General features: G+C 31.5%; 1 protein-coding gene across 1 annotated transcript; it reads right to left on the bottom strand.

The window, feature by feature from the left end:
* LOC108663015 lies at positions 20,270-21,079 on the bottom strand. Its single transcript, XM_018125497.1, has one exon. It carries the CDS (start codon positions 21,077-21,079, stop codon positions 20,270-20,272), a length of 810 nt encoding a protein of 269 aa, XP_017980986.1.

Genomic DNA, 22,484 nt, shown 5'->3' with positions numbered 1-22,484 from the left:
TATTTTATTTTATTTTTTAAATATTAATAATTGGTAATTTATTTAAAATATTAATAATTGATGATTTAATTATTAATATTGTTTATATAATTCAAATGATATTATGTTTATTTATTTTTAATTTATTTTGTTTTTAAATAGGAATAATTTATAATTTCTTTTATTAATAATTGATAATTTAAATATTAATATTTTATTTATAATTTAATATTAATATTTTATTAAAAGTTGGAATCAAGTGAGAGAAAGAGGAGAGAGAGAAAAATAATATTTTATATAAATGAAGTTGTAATTTTTCAAACTTGTAAGGGGTATTTTTATCTTTATCAAATTTTGAATTTATTCCTCAATCATGGAATAGCTATTCCTTGATTTTAAAGGATTTTGGAGAATAGCCATTCCTTATATCATTTTTCAACCAAACCAAGGAATCAAAATTCCTTGGGAATAAAGGGGGAATGGCTTAGCCACTCCCCCAACCAAACATGCTAAGCCTACTACACTAATCGTTCTCAACTGCAGGGTTTTTCTCTAAGCCTATACCACAATTTCCACAAGCATGTATATCTTCTCTTTGCTTATCATATGCACTTGGCCAAATCAATATTCTGTAACTCATTATTCTGTAACTCTTATCATTAATCATTAAGTCCCACCTTAGGACATCCTTTCCATATGGTGTAATGAATTCACAATATATATATATCACTACACACATAATTATTCACTATTTATGGCATCCCACAATTCTTATCATCCATAATTAAGTGTCTTTGTTGTCTTGCAACTCAAATAGTTTATTGACTTTTAGTAAAAATGACCATGAAAATGGTTCATCTTTTTTCACACCTTATACTCACAATTCTTACTAATCAAGAATTCATCTTTCTTATATTCCATCATTTACCTCCAATGGTCTATATTTGTTCCAAATTATCATTTTATAATGTCATGGCACCATGTGCCTTCATTCTTACCATCAATCGTACTTCATAAGAAACAATTAAAAGATTTACATACCTTTTTTTTCTTCTTTAGTGCATTGCTCGACTCTTCAGGACCTACCTACACACTACAGCCACTTGACCAATAAATTATCCTTTTTGACCCTTTCCTGTTTATCCAGCATATACCCTTAACATTTCTCATCCACATGAAGGTTGGGTTACAATTCCTTTCATACTTAAATTTACAATCCTTGACTTAATCACATTAACCATTCAAAGTGTCATCTATCGTCTCATTAATTTCTCTCATATCCTTCTAAATTGTAACTGTAATTGAGATTTCATATTTCACATTTCCACGATTAATCAGTAATCGTTTGTCAAGTCTTGTAGTTGCTTGTACCATTAATGACTTTCTACGTCGACTTTTAATAATTATCTAAGGCGACCAACCACGCCACTAAGGTGAATATCCTTCCTCAATAATTATATGGCTAGTCTACCTTTGTCATACCAAAAGATTTCCATATGCATCAAGTCATTAAAACAGCTACTTCATAATCCGTTCGAGTCACACACGAAAATAAAAGCCAAACTCTTAAGTCCTTTGTACAGACAACTACTACTACTTAGTTTACACCGTATTTACCCATACTTAAAGTAATACGAAGTTCAACAAAAATACTAAGTGTCTTTGGGATCATCATTGCCTTGATCTGAGGACATCGACAGATCCTCTTCTGGGTCCTCTTCTACCTCTTGAGATTTTTCCATTTTATCCTTAATCCAAGCTTGCTGTATTCTTATACATTCCTCCTTACTCACAGGCGCAACACCTATTCCATAACTAGGAAGAAAGTGCCGGACAACAGATACTTTTCTTGGACGAATATCTCCCCTTTCCAATTGCCTTTTTCATCTTTTCCTTAAACCTTTCCTCAGACCTTTCCAAAAGGAAATTTCTTACGACTTTTTAAATGTCAGAGCTGTCCTTACTTTTAAGGCTTTCACTACTCTCGAGGCTTTCCTTATTGGGAAACATTTCTTCCAATTCTGCTAGAATCCATGTAATAGGAATCCGGAATGGCCCACTTTTTGGACTACCTAGATCAGGGCGCCATTAGCTCCTGGCAGTGGAATCTAATGATCCCTCGCTAGCACTGTGAGGGGCATCCGGACTACTATCTCTTTTAGACATGACGTGTGTAACAAGCTTACCTCCCCCTATACACAACCAAGCATTGATTACTTAGCCATTGTAAAACCCGACCCTATAAATACATGTCATGACATACATGCACTGAGTAACATGTTATTATGCTAGGAAAGCACCTAAGAAAAGACGAAACCTGATATCGTACCTAACGGTACACTTGAGTTGATTTAACCTCGAACTAGTTCAAATAGGAATTATAGGATGAAATTTAATATTTTATAGTCCATGAATGACTAAAAATTATTGTTCGGAGTTCGAGGGTTCATTTGAGGTAAAATTGAAAATTTTGATATTCAAGGGCAAAATCGTCATTTTGCCACCTAAGATAATAATTTGATCATGGAGTGAAATTTTTTACCAAGATTAACTATTTGGAGTATAATTTAATGATAGGAAGTGAAAAAGTTTAATTCTGGTGATTTCTGGAGTGTAGGGGTAAAATCGTAATTTTGCCACTCACGGACAAAATTTGAGATTTTGAGAGAATTTAGATCAAATTTGACAAATTGGAGAATGGTATGAGTATAAGGGATGAAAAATATGTCTATGGGCAATTTTTCAATTTTTGGGGCAAAAATGTAATTTTTGACTTTTACGGGGGCAAAAGTGTAAATTTCAAAAATTACTCCACCGAGACTTTGGATGAGTCTGAGAATTTTATCTAAGCTATGAATATATGAGACAAGTGTATGGTGAAAATTTGGAAACAAATGGATGAAATTTTAAAAATGGGCCAATGGGAAAGTGACATGTGGCATTTTTTAATGATATAATATTATTTTAATGAAAAGTCAGCCCATTTAAACCCAAATTTTAAGTGCTGGCCGGCCATAAGGAAGAACAAGAGAGGAAATAGAGAGGAAAGGAAGAAAAAAAGAAAAACCAAAGAGAAACAAGAAAATTCAAAGGGAAATTCGCGGTTTTCGACCGTTTACGCGTCTAACGGTAAGATTTTTCGATTTTAGCTTGATTTCTACCTTTCCTATGCCTTTATTTCCATTTAGCATGCTTGAGGAGAGAGATCAAAAAGTGATATCAAGGGCTGGACGAAATTCTAGGGGAGAGAAATTGAAATTTTTAGGTTTTGATTTTTAGTTAAATTGATAGTTTTAGTTAGTTAAATGTGTTTAGAAATTAAATTGGGCAAGAAATCATTAAATTTTCACAATACCCACTCTTGGCTGGATGCTCAATGCTGTACAATGATGATGAATTGATTTTATTCTAAGGGAAATGAAGAGAAAATGATGAAAAACGATTAAACGTGATAGAAAAACAAAGTAGAAAATTAACCGAGTTAATGTCCCATTTTTGGCCGAATTTTCCAAGGAAGGGAGTGAGCTGATTTTGTTGTTTTTAGAAGGTTATTGGCTGATATTTAATGGTTAGAAATGTTGGAGAGAGAATGGGATGATTTAGAGCTAAAATGGAGCGCGTTAGCAATTTATCGGGCAAAGTGCCAAAAATAGGTTAATACCGCGTTTAAGCCGTTTTAGGCTATTGCATTTCATACCATGCATTAGTATAGGATTTAAGTTAATTATATAGTGATTTAGCATCAATGTGATGAATTGTGTAAATTTTTGTAATGTGTCTAGGAGGAGAGCCTTCCGGAAAAGGCAAAGAAGTCGTACCCGACGAGTAGTGATCGGGGCGCTTAGAAAGCTTTTAGTTTGTACAAACGGTGAGTAAACTTATTATTATTGTAAATTATCTAGAGTTTATTTTAAATGCCCTTTATGTATTTTATGAAATGAGAACGAGATTAAAACGGGATTTTTGATGTTTTAGGAATAAATGTGACAAATAAAAATATATTGTATTGATTATGAAATTGAGTAATTGGAGGCTGCAAATTGACTTGAAAAATATATATTTTCCTAGGAATGGCTTATGAGAAATGAGTATATGTGGCTATATTTTGTGAGTGCATTTGGGAAATTTATGTAAGTTGATTTTACTATGCAGGCTGGATAAATAAATAAAAGCCACGTTATACTGTCAAAATTTTATTAAAATTGGTGGGTTAGTCACTGCAGTGACGGGTTTCCGTGGACTGCCTATTAGAGGGGCACGATAAACCCAGTTATATAGTTACTCTGGTTGTAGAGGCGAGGAGGGTAACTCCCGGGGTAGTATTAGAGCTCACTTCACGTCGAACCCCCACGTGAATGTGTAACTCGGCCAACGCCAAGGAACGGCTGGTTTAAAAAAAAAAATATGTGTTTCACGTGTGAATATTTTAACACCCTTGGCGGACTCGGTTAGATACCTCGGCCAAGGTATCCCCGAGGATTAGTTTTGGCTTGAGCCTTGTTTTAATAAAAGACATAAGCCTTAACAACTGTTTTGGTAAATTACAAATATTTTATGGTTTAAGAAATAAATTGAAAACATTATGAAATGGGTTGAAATTTGTTGTTTAAATTTGCCTCCATTTTACTCGCCTTTAGATATTTATGATAATGTCTGTTTACTCATTGGGATTGCAAAATCTCACCCAACTCTTTTTCACCCATTTCAGGTTCAGTATAGACTGTAGATAGCTGATCTCATCGAGGACTACCATTGGATCTGCATTTTCCAAACCGTAGGTTCACAGTCCTCTTTACTTTTGTTTATTCGGGGGCCCTCTTATTATTGTAAATTAAATTAAATATTTTGGCTTACTGTATTTCAGTATGTATAAATTTATTTAGCTTTTACGCTATAAAAAGTATTCACGTATAACTCTATAAATATTGTTTTATAAGAAAATAGAATATTTTCCTTAATATTTCTTTTATTTTCTTATTATATTCAAATAACCGTAATTTCATTTTAAATGAAGATTTTAGACTTTTAAACTCATTTTGCATATGAATTATGTGTTTTGTACTTGTATATTACGTTTTAGCCAGTTTCAAAATTTTTGAGAAAAAAATGACCAAAATACCCTTGTGTGGCGAAAATTTTATTTTGATTGTTTTTGATCTAAAATAGTATATATTCTCTAAAAACTCGATATTTAACAATGATCGCTCATAGGAAAGGAAAGAAACTGATATGTAAGTCTTGTGGGGTTCCGGTTGGCATTCCGGATAATGAGTGTCAATCGGGACGTCGCGGCGATTGTCATGGGCCTGAGGGAGGTTCCGGGTCGTGACAGCCATTTATACATCATAGGAATAGGTAGGTTTCTAATGGAGTAAGGGCCTATGTAGCCTCCCGTCCTTAGCTTGCGTTATGCACCCACAATCTAAGGATGAGACTCTACACAAACTCCCACAACTCCGCTGACAGACACAAGAATACTTAGGACTGAACTAAACCTAGAGCTCTGATACCAACTTTACTATAGCTCAATTTTTGAGCTATGACCGGTGCAATGGCCCAATAGGCATAGCCCACTAGGCCCAAGCAAGCTTCTCGTTCATTAAGATCTAATACTCGTAATTTCCAATGAATGTTCTTTCGAAATTAAACTGTGAGAACCAAGCATATAGATAAATATATATATATACATATATATAATAACGTTCCCAAAATAGGGTATCATTCATCAACTCTAAATGACATGGTTAATCAATCAATATACAGAGTGCACTGTAATCTCATAATTGCAAAGGAATATAATATTTAAAAAAATCTCTTAAATTATTTTAAAAAATTTTAAATAAAAATTTTTATTATATTTAATCAAACTATTATATTTTTACTTTTAATCAAATAAACACTTGTATTTTTATTTTTGAACTAAATAAATTTTTATAACTAATAGTTGATTTAGTCAAAATATTACTTGTCATTCTATTTCATGTAACATTAATATTGCATGCTCACATATTATTATAAATGATGATATGATATGATGACATAATTATGTGGTATTTTTTACTCTCTACATCAATAATTCGTTAATATCGTGTGAATATAAAATAACGAGTGATAATATTTTAATTAATGATAATTAGTTAATTATTAGTAATAAGGGTTTATTTGATTCAAATTAAAAGTACAAATGCTTGATTGAACATAATAGAACAATAAGAGCTTATTTGAATTTTTTTTGAATAGTTTAGAATTTTTTTGAGCATTATACTAATTTTAAAAAAATAAAAATAATTAAGTAGGTTAATGAGTAATCAATATGAGTAATATCTATTTTAACCCATTTTATGCTAAATGTTACTTACTTTTATCCTTATTCTTATTATTTACGTTAAAATTAAAAATGTTATCTTTTTAATATTAACATTTTATTTAATTATCTTAATCAGGTTAGGCTCATTACTTTAAAATATTTCAACCTTAAATTATAATTTCAATTTTACATAATTTGTTTAAGGGATATAGATTACTTTAAAATATTTTTCAAAAAGAAGTAAATATTGAGTTTTTCAATTTTACAATAAATGATACAATCCTTTACTTTTATTTACATGCATTTACTTTAAAATTTTAGAAAAGCTAATTTCAATTTTAAGATGCATCTTGTTTATTCACGTTAAAACATAATCAATTTATGCTTAATTTTACTTTCCATTATGTTTAAAATCATTATAATTTATTTGACCTTTATTGCAAGTAAGTAAATATAATTTTATTTGTTTTTTTCAGTTAACAACGAAGATAAATAATCTATCTTATTTATTTTATACTTGTTTTTATTGATATTTACAAATAAATGTATTGAAATTAAAATTTTAGCATAAAAGTCATATCTTACCTATTGTAATAAATATATTTTGTGATTTTACATATTGTTTCTTTGTTTACATATCAAATTATACTACTACAATTATATTAATAAGGTTATAACTATACACTATCTAGAACAAATTATTTTAAACAATAAAGTTTGACTTGAACAACATTGTAAAAAATGATAGAAGTGAAAATAATAGAAACTGTAACAAAAATAGGTAAATATTGGTATTTTTGATGTTCTTAGTAAAAGCTACCTATCACATGTAAATATATCATATTTCAAAGTTTAAAATAAATAAATTAAAATTTTTTATTTTTATTTTGATATAAGAAATTAACCTTTGTGCGAGTTTTAGAAGTTGAATTTTCTTTAAATACTATTTAATTTAATCTCACACGTTTATGTTAAAATTTTAAAAATGTTATATATTTAATATTAATATTTTATTTAATTGTCTAGAGTTATATTTTTCGTGTAAGAATTCTTGTAGTTAGTTTGAGGGATAAAATTACTTTAAAATCATTTATAAACAAAAATCTAAAGTTAAATTTTTTTAATAATAAATGATATGACTTTTTACCTTTATTTTACACATTTGCATTAAGATTTTAGAAAGGTTAATTTAAATTTTACAATCTATCTTACTTATTTACTTTAAACTATATTCATGTTATGCTTATTTTATGGATTAAAATTATTACAATTTATTTTAAATTGATTATAACACATTTTACTCATTTTACGTCATATGTGTTGTATTCTTATCCTTACTCTAAAACATTTATATTAAAATTTTAATTAAATTAAAATTTTTTAACATTAAAATTTATTTTATTGTGTGAAATTATATTTTTTTGTGTAAGAAATCTTGACCGCTAGTTTCAAGGATAAAAATTATTTTTAAAAATATATTAAAATTTTCTATTTTACTATAAATGATATGACTTTTTACCATTATTATTAATTACACATTTACCTTAAGAGATTTTAGAAAGGTTAATTTCAACTTTATGATGTATCTTACCTATTTATGTTAAATTATAATTAGGTTACATATATTTTTTAAAAAGTATACGTATTTCATTATATTTGTTAACTTTACAGATAAAAAAAAGCCAACCAGTTTGTTGCCTCTACAAAATATAAGGGTCAATATGACCATTTTTTCCCACACCCAATATTCTCTGCTTCCCCTTTACAAAACTGAATGCAAAGAGGGATAGCATGTTCTATACATTCCTCACACATGTCACTCATAAACAAAAATTCCCCAAGAGAAACAACAAAATTATCAGCTGTACAAAAATATATCAATAGGCATTCAACTTCTGCACCGTTCAACATCAACATTAACCACAATGAACTCATCAATCACAATTTCACCATCCGCATCATCATTGGATACTCAAAAATAAAATTAAAGTAAATATATTACAGAAGCAAGTCACAACGGTTATCAGCATTATCACACAATTCTAGAATGCAATCAAAATCACAATAAACTCATCAATCATTATCTTGTATCTTAGGTTCAACATCAGTTATGCTTGGGTTAAGAGTGGTTACCTCTGGTATAATCAACAGCAAGTTACTTGTCCTTTGAACCCCTTATTTAGCAAGCTTATTAGCTTCTTCAGTGGATGATCTGGGAGTGTGTTTAATGCTTCAATTCTGAATTTTTTTGAGGAGATTTAAGATCAGAATGAAAATAAGCTTCATTCTCCACGGAACATTAGTAGGATTGGTAGTCCATTTTACCACATTGTATGAATTGCATTCAAGAAAAGGAGGCTGTGTTAATCTCCAATTCGTATGACCATAAATTAAGATAGTCTCGTTAAGTGCCAATATCTCTATCAAGTTGAAGTTAGAATGTCCAATAAATTTTGAAAAATAGGCAAGTGTATCCCCATGATCATCTCAAAGAATGCCACCAATTCCGGGAATTGCCTCTTGAAGCACCATTTGTGTTGAATTTAAGTGCCCTAGCTTCAGATTTCTCCCATAGCGCCCTTCTCTTAGCCTTTGGCATATGTTTAAAATTATTATAATTTATTTTAAGTTGATTACGAAAGTTTTTATTCATTTTACATCCAATTTTATGTATTTTATCTTTATTCTAACATATTTATGTTGAAATTTAAAAATTCATTTTTTAACATTATATTTTATTTATTGAATGAAATTATAATTTTTGTGTAAGAATTTTTGGTAGCTAGTCTGAGGGATACAAATTACTTTAAAATATTTAACTAAAAAAAAAATATTTGCTTTATTTAATTTACGAATGATGCGACATTTTATCTTTATTTTTACACATTTATTATAATATTTTTATCCTTATTCTCACATGTCTGTTATAATATTTAAAAAAATATTTTTTTAACATTTATAATCTTGATAATCTATTTTAAGTTGATTAGACACTATTTACCCATTTGATGACAAATTTTCTGTATTTTTATCCTTACTTACACACAATTATCGTAGAATTTCAAAAATGATTCTTTTTAATATTAACATTTTATTTAATTGTGCGAGATTAATTTTTTTGTGTAAGAATTCTTGGTAACAAGTTTGAGAGATACAAATTTCTCTAAAATTGTTTGCAGAAACAAAAAAAAAAATTGCATTTTTCTATTTTGTCATAAATAATATGAGTTTTTGCCTTCATTTTTACGTATTTATTTTAAAATTTTAAGAAGACTAATTTCAACTTTATGTTGCATCTTAGTTATTTATGTTAAACTATAACCAGGTCATATTTATTCTTCCTTCTTATTATGTTTAAAATCATTATAATTTATTTTACATTTATTATGACACTTTTTTAGCCATTAATTTTTTGTCGTATAAGATGTTGCATATTTTTATACTTATTTTCACACAATTATGTTATAATTAAAAAATTATTTTTATGTACATTATCATTTTATTTAATTGAGTAAAATTATATTCTTTGTGATAGAATTCTTGGTAACTAGTTTGATAAATACAAATTACTTTAAAATCTTTTACAGAAAAATATCAAAATATTGTGATTTTTTATTTACGATAAATGATATGACGTTTTATTTTTATTTTACTCATTCATTATAATATTTTTATCTTTATTATCACATGTTTATTATCATATTTTAAAATACTATTTTTAACATTTATAATCATGATAATTTATTTTAAATTGATCACAACACCTTTCACGAATCATCAAATAAAAGCATATATAAATTGAATAGATTTTGACTGCAATGTTCACATAAGCATTCAAGAAACATTTGGTAATCCTACAAGCTATTAACCTTTACAAACATGCCTACAACTAAATACACACTCCTTCCTACTAACAACAAAACCCCCAACAATTCAATTCAAGATATTGGTTTCTGAGGCTTCCTGTAACGTAATGACTGTATGCAATTTAAATTAACACCAACAAGGCACTGCCTCAATTTAAAGCACAAGAACCTACAAGACAATGGCGGCAGAGAAATGAGAGCAAGGAGAAGCCATTTTTCCTAAATAATTTACAAAATTAGCAGAAAAAACACGACTAACAACCAAAATTTTTACCTCCTTTATCAACTAGGATGAGCAAGTGCTTTAATGGAAAACCCTGAAAGGCAACAATAGAAAATAAAAGGAATCATAACAAAAGGGAGACCTCTCTCTTCGGTGGACTCTCCCTTTTACATTTAAATTTCATTTTAGTTTAATTTGCTTCAAATGTAAATAATAACCAGCTCTTTATGTTTACAGGTTTTACACTAACAATCAAAATCAATGGCTGATACTAATACTTACCTATTTAATGGCTATCATTCAATGACTTTACACGAAGGTCAAATTTTATGACCTTCGTGTAGAATTTGTTGTTTAATTATCTTAAATAATTATAAAAGTAAAATAATATATTAAATTTCTAAATTTCTGTTCTTATACAGACTTTCTTATGATGATTGTTAGACTTGTGGTGTGAAACAAATATCTAGAATTTTATAATCTAATTTGAGCAAAAATTTGAAATTAGATGGTTCTCCCAAGGATTTTTACTTCTCTTAGGATTTAAGTGATTCAAGACAAAAAACCGGGAAACTTACCATTATCCAATTTTGTTATTTGCCTCATTTTTATTGTTATTTGCCTTCTAGTTTTGCAAGTAAAAATGTACGTTTGGATATAAAAATAATTTTTCTGAAAATTTATAACAAAATATATAAATTGTAAATGATAATGAAATAATTATACAACTATTCAAAATATGGAAACTTATACTGACAAATTGTAAATGATATCTTTATATTGAATATAATTGTTTTTTTTGTTGTTAGTATCTTATCAAAAAATTTCTGATGATAATGTAACTATTATTTATGGATAATTTGATATTCTTAGTTTTCTTTGGCATTTTAAAAAGGATTATATTATATATACTATTTAGCTTAAAAGAAAATTTTTGGTGTTACTGATTTTAGTATTTCTTCCATCCTTCAATGTTTGTATACCCATTTGATGTTCATGGAGATTAAGGTAAATTCTTGACTTTGATGTATTTTGTATTGAAATTTCAATTTTTTATAATACTAATGTTTAATGCTTTTTCTTGTGAAAAATAAAAGATTAAGAAAAATAAATTTTTAACATAAAAAGTAAAGTATTAAATATTATTTCAAAAAAATTAATTTTGAAACATCTCAAAGGAATGGAAAAAAATAAGATGAGAAACGTTGATAACAATATTAAGGGTCCCTATGATAATTTTACTATTTGCTTTTTATTTTATATTCACTTTTTAGTTTTTGCTTTTATTTCTTCTATTATTTTTTCGAAAACAATAAAAAAGTAAATAACAAAGAAAAAACAATGAAACTGAACTTAAATAAGTTGAATAAAATTGCTGCAATCCATAATTACATTACTGCATTAATTAAATCGCAACATTTGGCAATTTTACAGTGAAAACTAGCATGCCAAATGCTAATACGACTTTTCCACTCTCCAATCTCTTTCCCGCCTAATAATCCCGCCACCCAGAAAACATCCTTTATATTTTTATGCTTAGTATAAAAAAATCAGTAACACCACCGTATACCCTTGTTTCGTGTGTTTCCTGGTTTGCTGTAAATTTTTCTTGCAGGTATGGCAGCTCTTCCTCCAATTCCCGGAATCGGCACCGCAGCTAGCGGTTCTGGAGCGGCACAGGGAAATCAGGTCAGGAGATAGCTTTTGTGGGAACACTCTCAGTCGATGAACCCAGGTCTTGATCAGTGAAGCTTCGGTGAGAATCATCGATCAGGGTTTTAACCCTGCCATGTTCACTGCAGCGTCCCTGCACAATGCTGGGTTCACTACTGCTCAGTACGTCAAGCTGGCTAAGCAGTTCACGATGCATGAGGAGCGAATTGGGGACAACTTACTCACACAAGGCATTAGGTATGGAGTTCTCAAGTTGCCGAACTCTTCGACCTTCAAGGATGTTGTTAACTTCCTCATTTACCTTAAGTCGCCAGCGGGGCAGCTAGCCGTGCATGCTGAGCAACAGAGATCTCCACTGAAGCGTAGAGCCGGGGAGGGCCAGGACATTTCGGAGGTCGCCCTCCCTCAAATTCTTCAGCAGCAGATGAGTGATTTTTCTGCGGCCCAGAAGACCCTCAGGATGTAGCATGATGCTAAGATTAATCTGTTGCGTGCGCAGATTGCGAGCGCCGAGCGGGCTAGAGATGGAGCATTAGCTTCGCTCCGGGATGATTTCCGTCCCGTCTCCCTGTTTCAGGAACCCACTAAAGGCGAGTTGAAGCTGAGCTGCTATGGGATGTATCAGGCTGAGGGCCTTCGTACCTGCAAGACAGTTCTGCCAAGGGGCGACGCTGGTTATGCTATGGCACGGACAATGTTTGGCGAAATAGTGCGTAATGCTCGTATGGCTTCATTTGCCACTGATAGTAGGAATAAGGAACAGCTTCTGGAGTATATGAGTAGCAAGACTCTCCGGTTAGAGGGTGAGGGCCAGTATAAAACCGCCCAGAAACTTCGCAATTACTTGGTTATTGCAAGTGGAGCACCGGATGCCCTTGGGGAAGCGTCTTCGGCAGGTGGGATTAGGTCCCCTTGGCGTGGGAAATAATCCGGACGGAGATTCTGAGTCCACTGCTTCCCAGAGAGCTGATGACGTCGAAAACATCCTTTATTAGTGTAACCCAAAGTGCCGTACCCTTAATTCCCTACACTACATCATCTGTTTCCATCGTTTCTCCATTTCCTTTGTAGAAGTTGGCAATGGTGAGTATTAGTTTTATGAGAGAGAATGGATTTTGGAAGAGAAACGAAAGAATTCTTTCATTGCTCAACAATCTCTTAGTTACAAAAGTACTTGTAGTTGCACTTGCAATGACGAGGAAAAGGAAAGATAATTGCTCTGGATAACAAAGGTAAAAATTACAGTCTTAACAGTTTTACTAACCCTGCTTAATTAACTTAACTAATTAGCTTGCACATATGAGAAGCAAGTGCAATGCTGTAAACAAATAAGTATTTCTTTACTCATTTTTTGATACTCTCTCCAAGATGAGAACGACTGTTCAAAATGCTCGAATTACTTAACAAACTATGAAACTGTTTTGGTTGTAAGGCCTTTGTGAATAAGTCTGCAATTTGCAACTCGGTATGAATGTGCTTTGGAGCTATAATCTCAACTAAAGTCTTCTCTCTAATGAAAATACAATCCATTTCAATAAATATATTATATCAATTATTTACCTTAAAAGAAAATCTTGTTATTGATTTTAGTATTTTTTTCATCTTTAAATATTTACATTTAGGCATTTGACTTGTTCGTTGGTACATGATTCTCTTATTTAAAGAGCAGGTTTTGAATCCCCTTTTTCTAATTATAAAAAAATATTTATGTATTCATTTGCATCCAAATATTTAACTCATTGATTAATATATAATCTATATACTTAAAAGAGAAAAGTTCGAATTACTTTTTTTAAATAATAAAAAAAAAGAATATTTGTGTACTCATTTGACCTTCATTGAGATTAAGGTAAATTCTTTGACTTTGATCGAAACTTTAATTTTTTTTTATAATACTAATGTTTAATGCTTTTTTTGTGAAAAAAGTGAAAAATAAAAGAATAAGAAACATAAATTTTTAACATAAAAAGTAAAGCATTAAATATTTTAAAAAAGAAAAAAAAACTTAACTTTGAGACATCTCAGTAAAAAAAATGAAAAAAAAAGGATGAAGGTATATAACAATTAAGGGTCTGTATGATATTTTTACTATTTACTTATTATTTTATATTCATTTTTTAGTTTTTGATTTTTTTTCTTGTATTCATCTTTTTGCAAAATAATCAAAAATATATATAACAAAAAAAATCAACAAAACTGAATTTAAATAAATTAAATAAAATTGCTGGAATCCATAATGACGTTACTGCATTAATTAGATGGCAACACCTTTAGATTGAAAAACTAGCATGCCAAATGCTAATAGGACTTTTCCACTCTCCAATTTCATTCCCGCCATCCAGAAAACATGCTTTATGGGTTTAACACTGCATCATCCCTTTCATTCCCTACACTGCATCATCTGTTTCCTTCGTTTCTCCATTTCCTTTGTAGAAGTTGGCAGTGGCAGTGGAGAGTTAATCAAACCTTCTTTGGGGTATTTTTTTATAATTTGCACCTTTTGTTTTCGGGTATCTTTTTATTCATCTCCACGTACTAACTAATTTTGATTTTTTAATCAAATCTCCATTTCCCTGCACCAATTTTGTTGTCGAGTATCAGACTTCACTTTCGTCTCTGTTTGATGCATGAACAACTGGCCAAATAGGGCTCTTTTTCTTTTTCGTTTTCCTTTTTTTCTTTTTATGTCTAATTTTGATTTTTTAACTCATCAATACTCAGTGAATCATCATGAACAGAAGTAGAAATTTAAAACCGGATACCAAGAAAGGGTTACGAAAAGCAAAGCTATCGGGTGGTCATGAAGAATTCCAATATGGAGTCGCTTCGGAAACGATCTTCCTAGGACCATCGCTGTTGACATCCTGCTGAGATTCCCAATGAAGTCGATTCTGATTTGCAGGTGCGTATGCAAAACTTGGCGTGACATAGTTTCAGATCCTGAATTTGCAAAATTGCGATACCAAAAGTCACGAGTTCAACTCATGCTTCGGACCAATGATTCAAAGCATATCTCAAGAACCCTTTTCTTAGTTGAGGTACAACTCCACGACCTTAGCCTTAGGTGCTGTAATTGTGATATCAGTGACTTTGCTTTTCAGAATCATGTTCACATAAATCTTGACACCAAATTCAACATCCCTTTGCGTGCTGCCAAAATGGATTTGGATGATATGCTGACTAACAATGTGAAGGTCAATTCTAAGAGGAGGCGATCTATTAATGCAATGCCTAAATTTGACAAATTTGATATAGTGAATTCATGCAATGGCTTGCTTTGTTTGAGTGAACCTGTTAAATATAACCCTGTTATTGTATGCAACCTAATCACGGGTGAGTTCATTAAGATCCCTGAAGCTCCCGAAATTGAAAAGCCTAGTGTTCGGGTTCATTCTGGTTTTGGCTTCAGTCCGAATACTAATCAATATAAGGTGGTAAGAATGCACCGTAGGAGGGATACGGATCCCCATACAGTTAAAGAATGTTACTATGGTGACATAACTTAAGTATACACTCTAGGCAAAGGGTCATGGACAGATGTTGGACGGCCTCCTTGCTTGCGATCAGAGATGAAACATCCAACCTATTTGAATGGGCCAATTCACTGGTTCTGTTTTGAGAATTGAATCCATATTCAATCGTTTCTTTTGATTTTGAAACTGAGCTATTCCAGTTACTTCCCTTGCCACATTCTCATAAACATCTGATTTTTTTTATATTTATGCTTCAATAACATGAGCACGGGAGTTTTAAGTGATTATCTCTGTATATGTGATCATTCTGAATTAGAAACTATTGACGTATGGGCGATGAAAGATTATGGAGTTCAAAGATCTTGGATTGACATGTTTTCTATTGAGTCTCATTGTGATGACCGGTGGTTTATTGGCTTGTATCAAGTTCTAAAATGCTATGATTTCATGGGCATCTGGTCTCCTTCTGTGGGTTGAATACTGTGTCTGGAGCTGATGCTTTTGAAAGCAGGGATTTGGAAGAAATGGAAGCATACATATGGTACTGTTTCTTTTTCTTACTTGTTCTGTCTTAGTTGGAAGTTCTTTGATGAATATTGAGATGTATTGCTGAGAGTGAATAGGCTTATGTGAATATTGTATAGTGATTTTTTGATGCGCTTGGCTATCTTTTTGTAAGCCAGGCTGAAAACAGAGTACCAGGACTGACTTAGTCAGAATACTCTGTTTCCTTTGTATAGGGTTTACCCTTTCAATCAATGAAATTATTGTAATTTTCAAAAAAATAAAAATAAAATGCTATGACAATGGAGCAGTTTTGATGTTCCATTCTAGGAACTGTTTGATTTATGACGACCCACAGGAGTTGGGGTTCAGCTATTTTAAGATTCGTGGATCTAAATCAAATTTTGAAGCATTTACTCATGTTCCAAGCCTTATTTCACTCAAGGATGTTCTTGTTGGAAATGAGGTGGAGGTGTTTAATGTCAATTCAAGGTATGCTTTTGCTATTTGCTATGTGTGTTTGTTTGTGTATTAGCAATTACTAGGTTGAAGACCATGTATTTTTAACTTTATGAAATTGTCAAACCTTTGTTTTTTGCGCACGTGTGATGTCGCTTGTTGTTGGTTTTGGCTTTGGATATTCTGGAACTTCTGCATGTCTTGTGGCATCAAAACACATTTTAAAGGTGTTAATTCTCTATAACCTATCATTTTCTGAAGTTCTTTAATAAACCACCAGGTGTTAAACATAATAGTGTTAATATCACACCTGATTGCATGTTTAGATGGCTGATTTGCTTTTTGCCATGGCAATATTCACTGCTTGGGAGTTTGAATTCAAACTCAAAATCCTCAAATGGATGCATGTTAGTCCTAAAAACGAGGTTAAATGAAATGGATATTTTAAGTAATAGTCATGACATGCCCCCATGGTAGCTATTTCACTTTTGTAGCAAGGAATAAGATTTTTGTGTCTTGAACAAGGTGCTTTTGTTTGGGAATTGAATGGGAGTTACTGTTGGGTGAGGGCTGATCATGCATCATATACAAATAAAATACAACGAAAATAAATTTAAAAAAATTAAATTATGCCTCACCTTCCTAGGATGTTTTTCATGTCAAATTGAGTGCAGAATTAAAATAAAATAAAAGGTATATGACCATACCACTTTACCTAAATAACAAAGGTTGATGAATCCTTTGTTAAACCACCAAATCAGCCTTCAAAAAGCTCAACCACCTCAGCTCAGTTGTTACAAACTAAAGCTGTCCAAGGAATTCTTGTGCAGCTTCTAATGGTGATCCACACCAATGAATGAGAAAATCTTTCTTTAAGAATTGGGAGTGTTATACTTTGACAATGTGCTAGCCAAGATGAGTTTCATAAACTCATAATCCACACAAAATTGTGGGGCTGAACACACAAAAAAATGAAGTGAATGAAAAACTATTTTTTCTTCACACAATGAACGGCAAGACAAAAAAATTTCTAATGTGTCGTTCACTTCTTTTTTTTTTTAGTCATTTCCACCCTTTTGTTTGGAGGCTATAGCAAGGTATTTATACCTTGAATTAATTTTAAACCCTAGTTACAAAACTATTTTGTAATTGTCAATTAATCTAATAATTTGAATAAACAATTTAATTAAGTCCTTTAGAAGCCCAATTAACTTAATTGTTTATTTTAATCAATTAGGCCCAATAACTTAATTAAATAATTTAATTAATTAAGCCCAACAATTTAATTAAATAATTTTAATCAATTAGGCCCAATGACTTAATTAAACAAATTTAATCAATTAGATCCAATAACTTAATTGTTTAATTTAACTAATTAGGCCCAATGACTTAATTAAACAATTTAATTAATTAGGCCCAATGATTTAATTAAACAATTTAGTTAATTAGGCACAACTTAATTAAACAATTTTAATCAAGTGCTTGAGAAGCTCATAACTTCTAATTTGATTAAGTCCAACTTAATCACCTCTCCCATTTTATTTTACATTCATTTGAAGTGTGTGATCCATTAGGCTTCTAACATGTTGGCAATGAACTCAACATATAATTCTTAAGTTAAATTTAGAATTAGATAAATTTAAACTACTTTAAATTTATCATTAATCAAGTTAACTACCTAGAGTTCATAGACCAAGATTGGGATTTAGCAATCCATCATGGCCACCCAAATGTTAGAAGAGTCATGATGGTTTGACTCAACCTTTCAATGATCAGCCTTTCAGTATAATTCATTCCCTCATCATATATCTCGGAGATGATAAGAGTATGGTGCAGTATCTACTCTTATTTATCTCCATATTCGTTCTTAAAGTTTGATCATCAACTTTTATAAAGACTTATGAAACTCCTTTCATAATCGTCAAGTCGCTTTGGCCAAGGACTTCAATAAGCTAATATCAACCAATAACAGTTAAGATATGTCCCCTGCATCACTTGGGGTGATGATTCCTATCTTGACCACTCATTTGCCTTCACATGCTTCATGTTATACCCAAAAGCATCATATTTTGGCATCCTTGGTTAGGCACCCGTAGGGATGAAATCAAAGCATAGCACTCCACACATAAGACAACCCGGTATCTCAAGTCTAGGGAGTATTTACACAACTGACACATGAAAAGTATTGCATAGACACTTGAGTGAAATACTAAATGAACTTCTCATGGCGGGTCATGTTCAGTGAACTTGCTCTCCTAAGCAAGCACCTACATTCTAGTTTCAAGTATCTTTATACTTCAACCTATGAGATCGGTTGCTTACTTCTCAAGTAAGGAACATAGAATGTACCAGTCTCTAAGTATCATTGATGTCCAGTCTCAATGATACATTGACCAGGAACATTTTGAGATTACGCTTTAATGCATAAGGAACTCATAACTGCAACCCATTACAGTTCCCGTACAAGGCATATTAATCTCATGGACTTCATCCAATTAAACTTATAACTTGTTATAATTGATGTCTTATTGATGAAGGAAAACGTTTAATCATTCAACATGAATGATGTTGTTGCATGATTGGAATCAAGCCTTAACCAATCCTAATTGGCTGTAGGGCTCATCCCAACATCTCCCACTAGCACAAAGCTAATTGCTACCTCATTGTATGTGGATTCAAATCCATCTAGCAATCGTGTCTCCATGTAGACTCGCTTGTGCCCTTCAATGTGGTTAATTGTTTTTATCTATCTTCGAAATGTCTATGCATCACATCATGTCATATTACTATATCTAGATCCAATGAGACCCAGGTTCTACTATTATGGCTCCACTATTACATTAACAATGTTTAGAATCCTTTATTAGTTCCATGAACTAACGATCTAAATATCTTCCTATTTGAGCCCTTTATAATAGGATGTATATGACTTTATTTATATACACATATAATCCCTTTTGCTCCTTGGGACCATTCCAACTAGACTATGTTGTATGCATCATATGCATGTGTCACTCTATGTTATGCCATTTGACCCCTTTAAACTTTTTTTTTTTATTGTCATTAGGCTCCTACTAAATCCAAGATCCTTTGTGAGAATAATATTCAAACTCTTTTAAATATTCCATGATGTATATACATCTCAATATATGCTTGGAATCATATTGGTTTGGAATATCATAATGGGCTTTTATGTTGGAGAGATATGGACCAAATCATATTGCAATATGAAGTTGCTTTCTTTCTTGAACATTCATCTCTATGTTTTGCTCTTAAGAAAGTTCCATTTTATATGAATCAATATTCAACCTTTTGATCAATACCTTTTGATCAATTGAACATAATTCATAATTGATCAAATATCATTGCAAGGATAAGCATGAAGCATGGATAATTAAATATGACATAATTATTCCAAATAATTATTCAAACTTGAAACATATAAGTTTCCACATCCAAATGCTAAAGACAAATGTTTCACCAGCCATTCCCATGGCAATCACATAATTAATGTTTCAAAAACATCCAAATAAATTATCCAACATGTAGAGATAATAGGAGTGTAACCATCCAATGTAGCATTTAATGCTTTAGGTAGTCCATCCACGTGGTCACCTCCTCAACCAAGATCCTACTCGTCTTTATCTTTGGTCCCTGCAATATGTCAAACATATGAGAACCAATTTTGAGGTATCATATACCTTTAATATATAAAGTAGAATCATTTAGCAAATGGTACCTGAATCAAAAACTTCAATAAGCTTCTTTTTCTTGCTCACAGTAGCTAATATATAAAGTACTCCTTGCAGTTCCTCCTCCAATGCCCAAGTTTGCCACAATGATGGCAAATGTCCTTCTCTTTGTCCTTTTTGACACCTTCCTTAGGCTTCAAGGCCTTCTCATTTTGGGATTTTACCTTCTTCCCTTTTGGGGCTTTCTTCTTCAGTTGCTTTGTATGAGCCTTAGAGGAAGAAACAAGAAGCAATGATCCCTTATCTTTCCTGATGGACCTCTCTACCGTGTCTAACATATTTAGAAGTTTAGGAAGAGTGGCTTCCAAACGATTCATATGGAAGTTCAACACAAACTGACTAAAGCTATCAAGAAGAGATTGTGGAACTAAGTCTATACTTAGCTCATGATCCATTACTAATCCCAATTGTCCAAGTCTCTCGATGAGTCTAATCATCTTCAGCACATGGGGTCTAACAGAACTACCTTCTGCCATCTTACATCGGAATAGTTCTTTAGAGATCTCATATCTCTCAATGCACCCCTCTTTATCGAACAATTCTCTAAGGTGAAGAATCATGGATTGGACATCTATACGTTCATGCTGCTTTTGGAGCTCAAGGGTCACATTAGCTAGCATCACACATGCTGCCTGATCATCATCATCCTTATGACGTTGATATGTTTCCTTATCCTCAGCATTAGCATCAGCAATATGGACTGGTGGAATAGAAGTGTCAAGGACATAGGATTTCTTCTCCTGTTTCAAGACGATCTTGAGGTTCCGAAACCAATCGAGGAAGTTTGGGCTAGTGAGTTTATTTGCATCCAAGATGCTTCGTAGTGACAAATTATTAGCCATGCATATAAATTATGCCTAAATAGATAAAATAAAGCAATAAGTAAATGTCATGCATAAACTATTTAAAACAAGGTTTTAAAATTTTAAATAGTTCTCCCACTATTTTCTACAAGATTTTAACCCTCTATATCACCTCGAGAGATCTCTACTAGGATTCTCTTAGTGGGCTAGGATCCCATCCATCTAGTCATGGCCTTGAGTGTGCTCAACAAACCATGATAGGTAGATTAGGTAGGTAACTGAGCTTACCAATTGTATCTCTATACAACTCCTAGATCAGCTAGGTGACAACACATTGCATAAACATATCATATATGTTTCGCCTAGCCTTTGCCTCTAGTTTCCATAATAATCAAGTTTCCAAGCATCTGGATTTTATGAAACTAGTTGAGTAAGACCCACCAATAACTCAAACATACTCGTGTAAAAGTGTGGGCTTGAGTGTGCTCAACAAGCCTCCGATTAAAAGAGCAGCCAAGTTATCTTACTATATGGTGGAAGGCAACTTAATCATACGTGGTATGTGACTCAATATTTACCGAGGGATTTTATCCTTTTTGTTTTATTAAGGTCTCATTTGATTAACATGCATAGCATTTAATATATCGCATAAAATTAAATCTATCACATGTTGTTCTACTAAGATAGGTATGGACTTTTCTACTCTAGTTATGAACATATAAAGTAAACATGCTCAATATGATGATGATCTTGCATTTCATTTGAAAAATGTCACTCAACAATTGAGAATCATAGTTCAAAACATTTGGTGCTTAGGTTTGAAAAGATTTAGTAATTTTTAAAAAAAAAATTACTTAGTAAGGGAATTGATCATATCAAGGCCTTTAACTAGCTCAAATCATATTTGAATTAATTATATTAGTAAGTTTTTTTCTAATCAAACTTCTTTAATTAGAAACCTAAACCAATTTAGGAAACTTCCTAATTTGAGTATCTATCATAAGCCATTTTAAAAGGTTTCATGATCCAAATCATGTGTCCTAAATATTTTAGGAAGGTCCTTATCCACCTTTTAATATTGTATTATCCATTCACTAATTGTAGAATTCTAATCATTATTAGAAGTCCTAATTTATTAGTAAATTTATCTTAATTAAAATCTATCCTAATTAGATTAGAATGTCATATACTCAAGTTGACTTTCCATTTTAATTAAAATTATCTAATTTAATTAGATGTGGATAAATTTAAATCATAACCCTTTAATTTAGGGAGTCCTCATCAAATGAGGAAGACTTAATATTTTGGAGACTTACTATCAATCAATTCAAAATTGATCGATTCCATCAAGGATTCAAACTCCTTGATTTTAGGCATGTATCCCTAACATTTAGGAGTCAATAATCAGCTAAGAAAGAATCCTTCCTGATCATTGAGTGTCCAA

This window comes from Theobroma cacao, chromosome 8 (genome assembly GCF_000208745.1).
Source record: "Theobroma cacao cultivar B97-61/B2 chromosome 8, Criollo_cocoa_genome_V2, whole genome shotgun sequence".
In the NCBI taxonomy this organism is placed as follows: Eukaryota; Viridiplantae; Streptophyta; class Magnoliopsida; order Malvales; family Malvaceae; genus Theobroma; species Theobroma cacao.
This window is presented reverse-complemented; position numbering and strand designations above follow the sequence as displayed.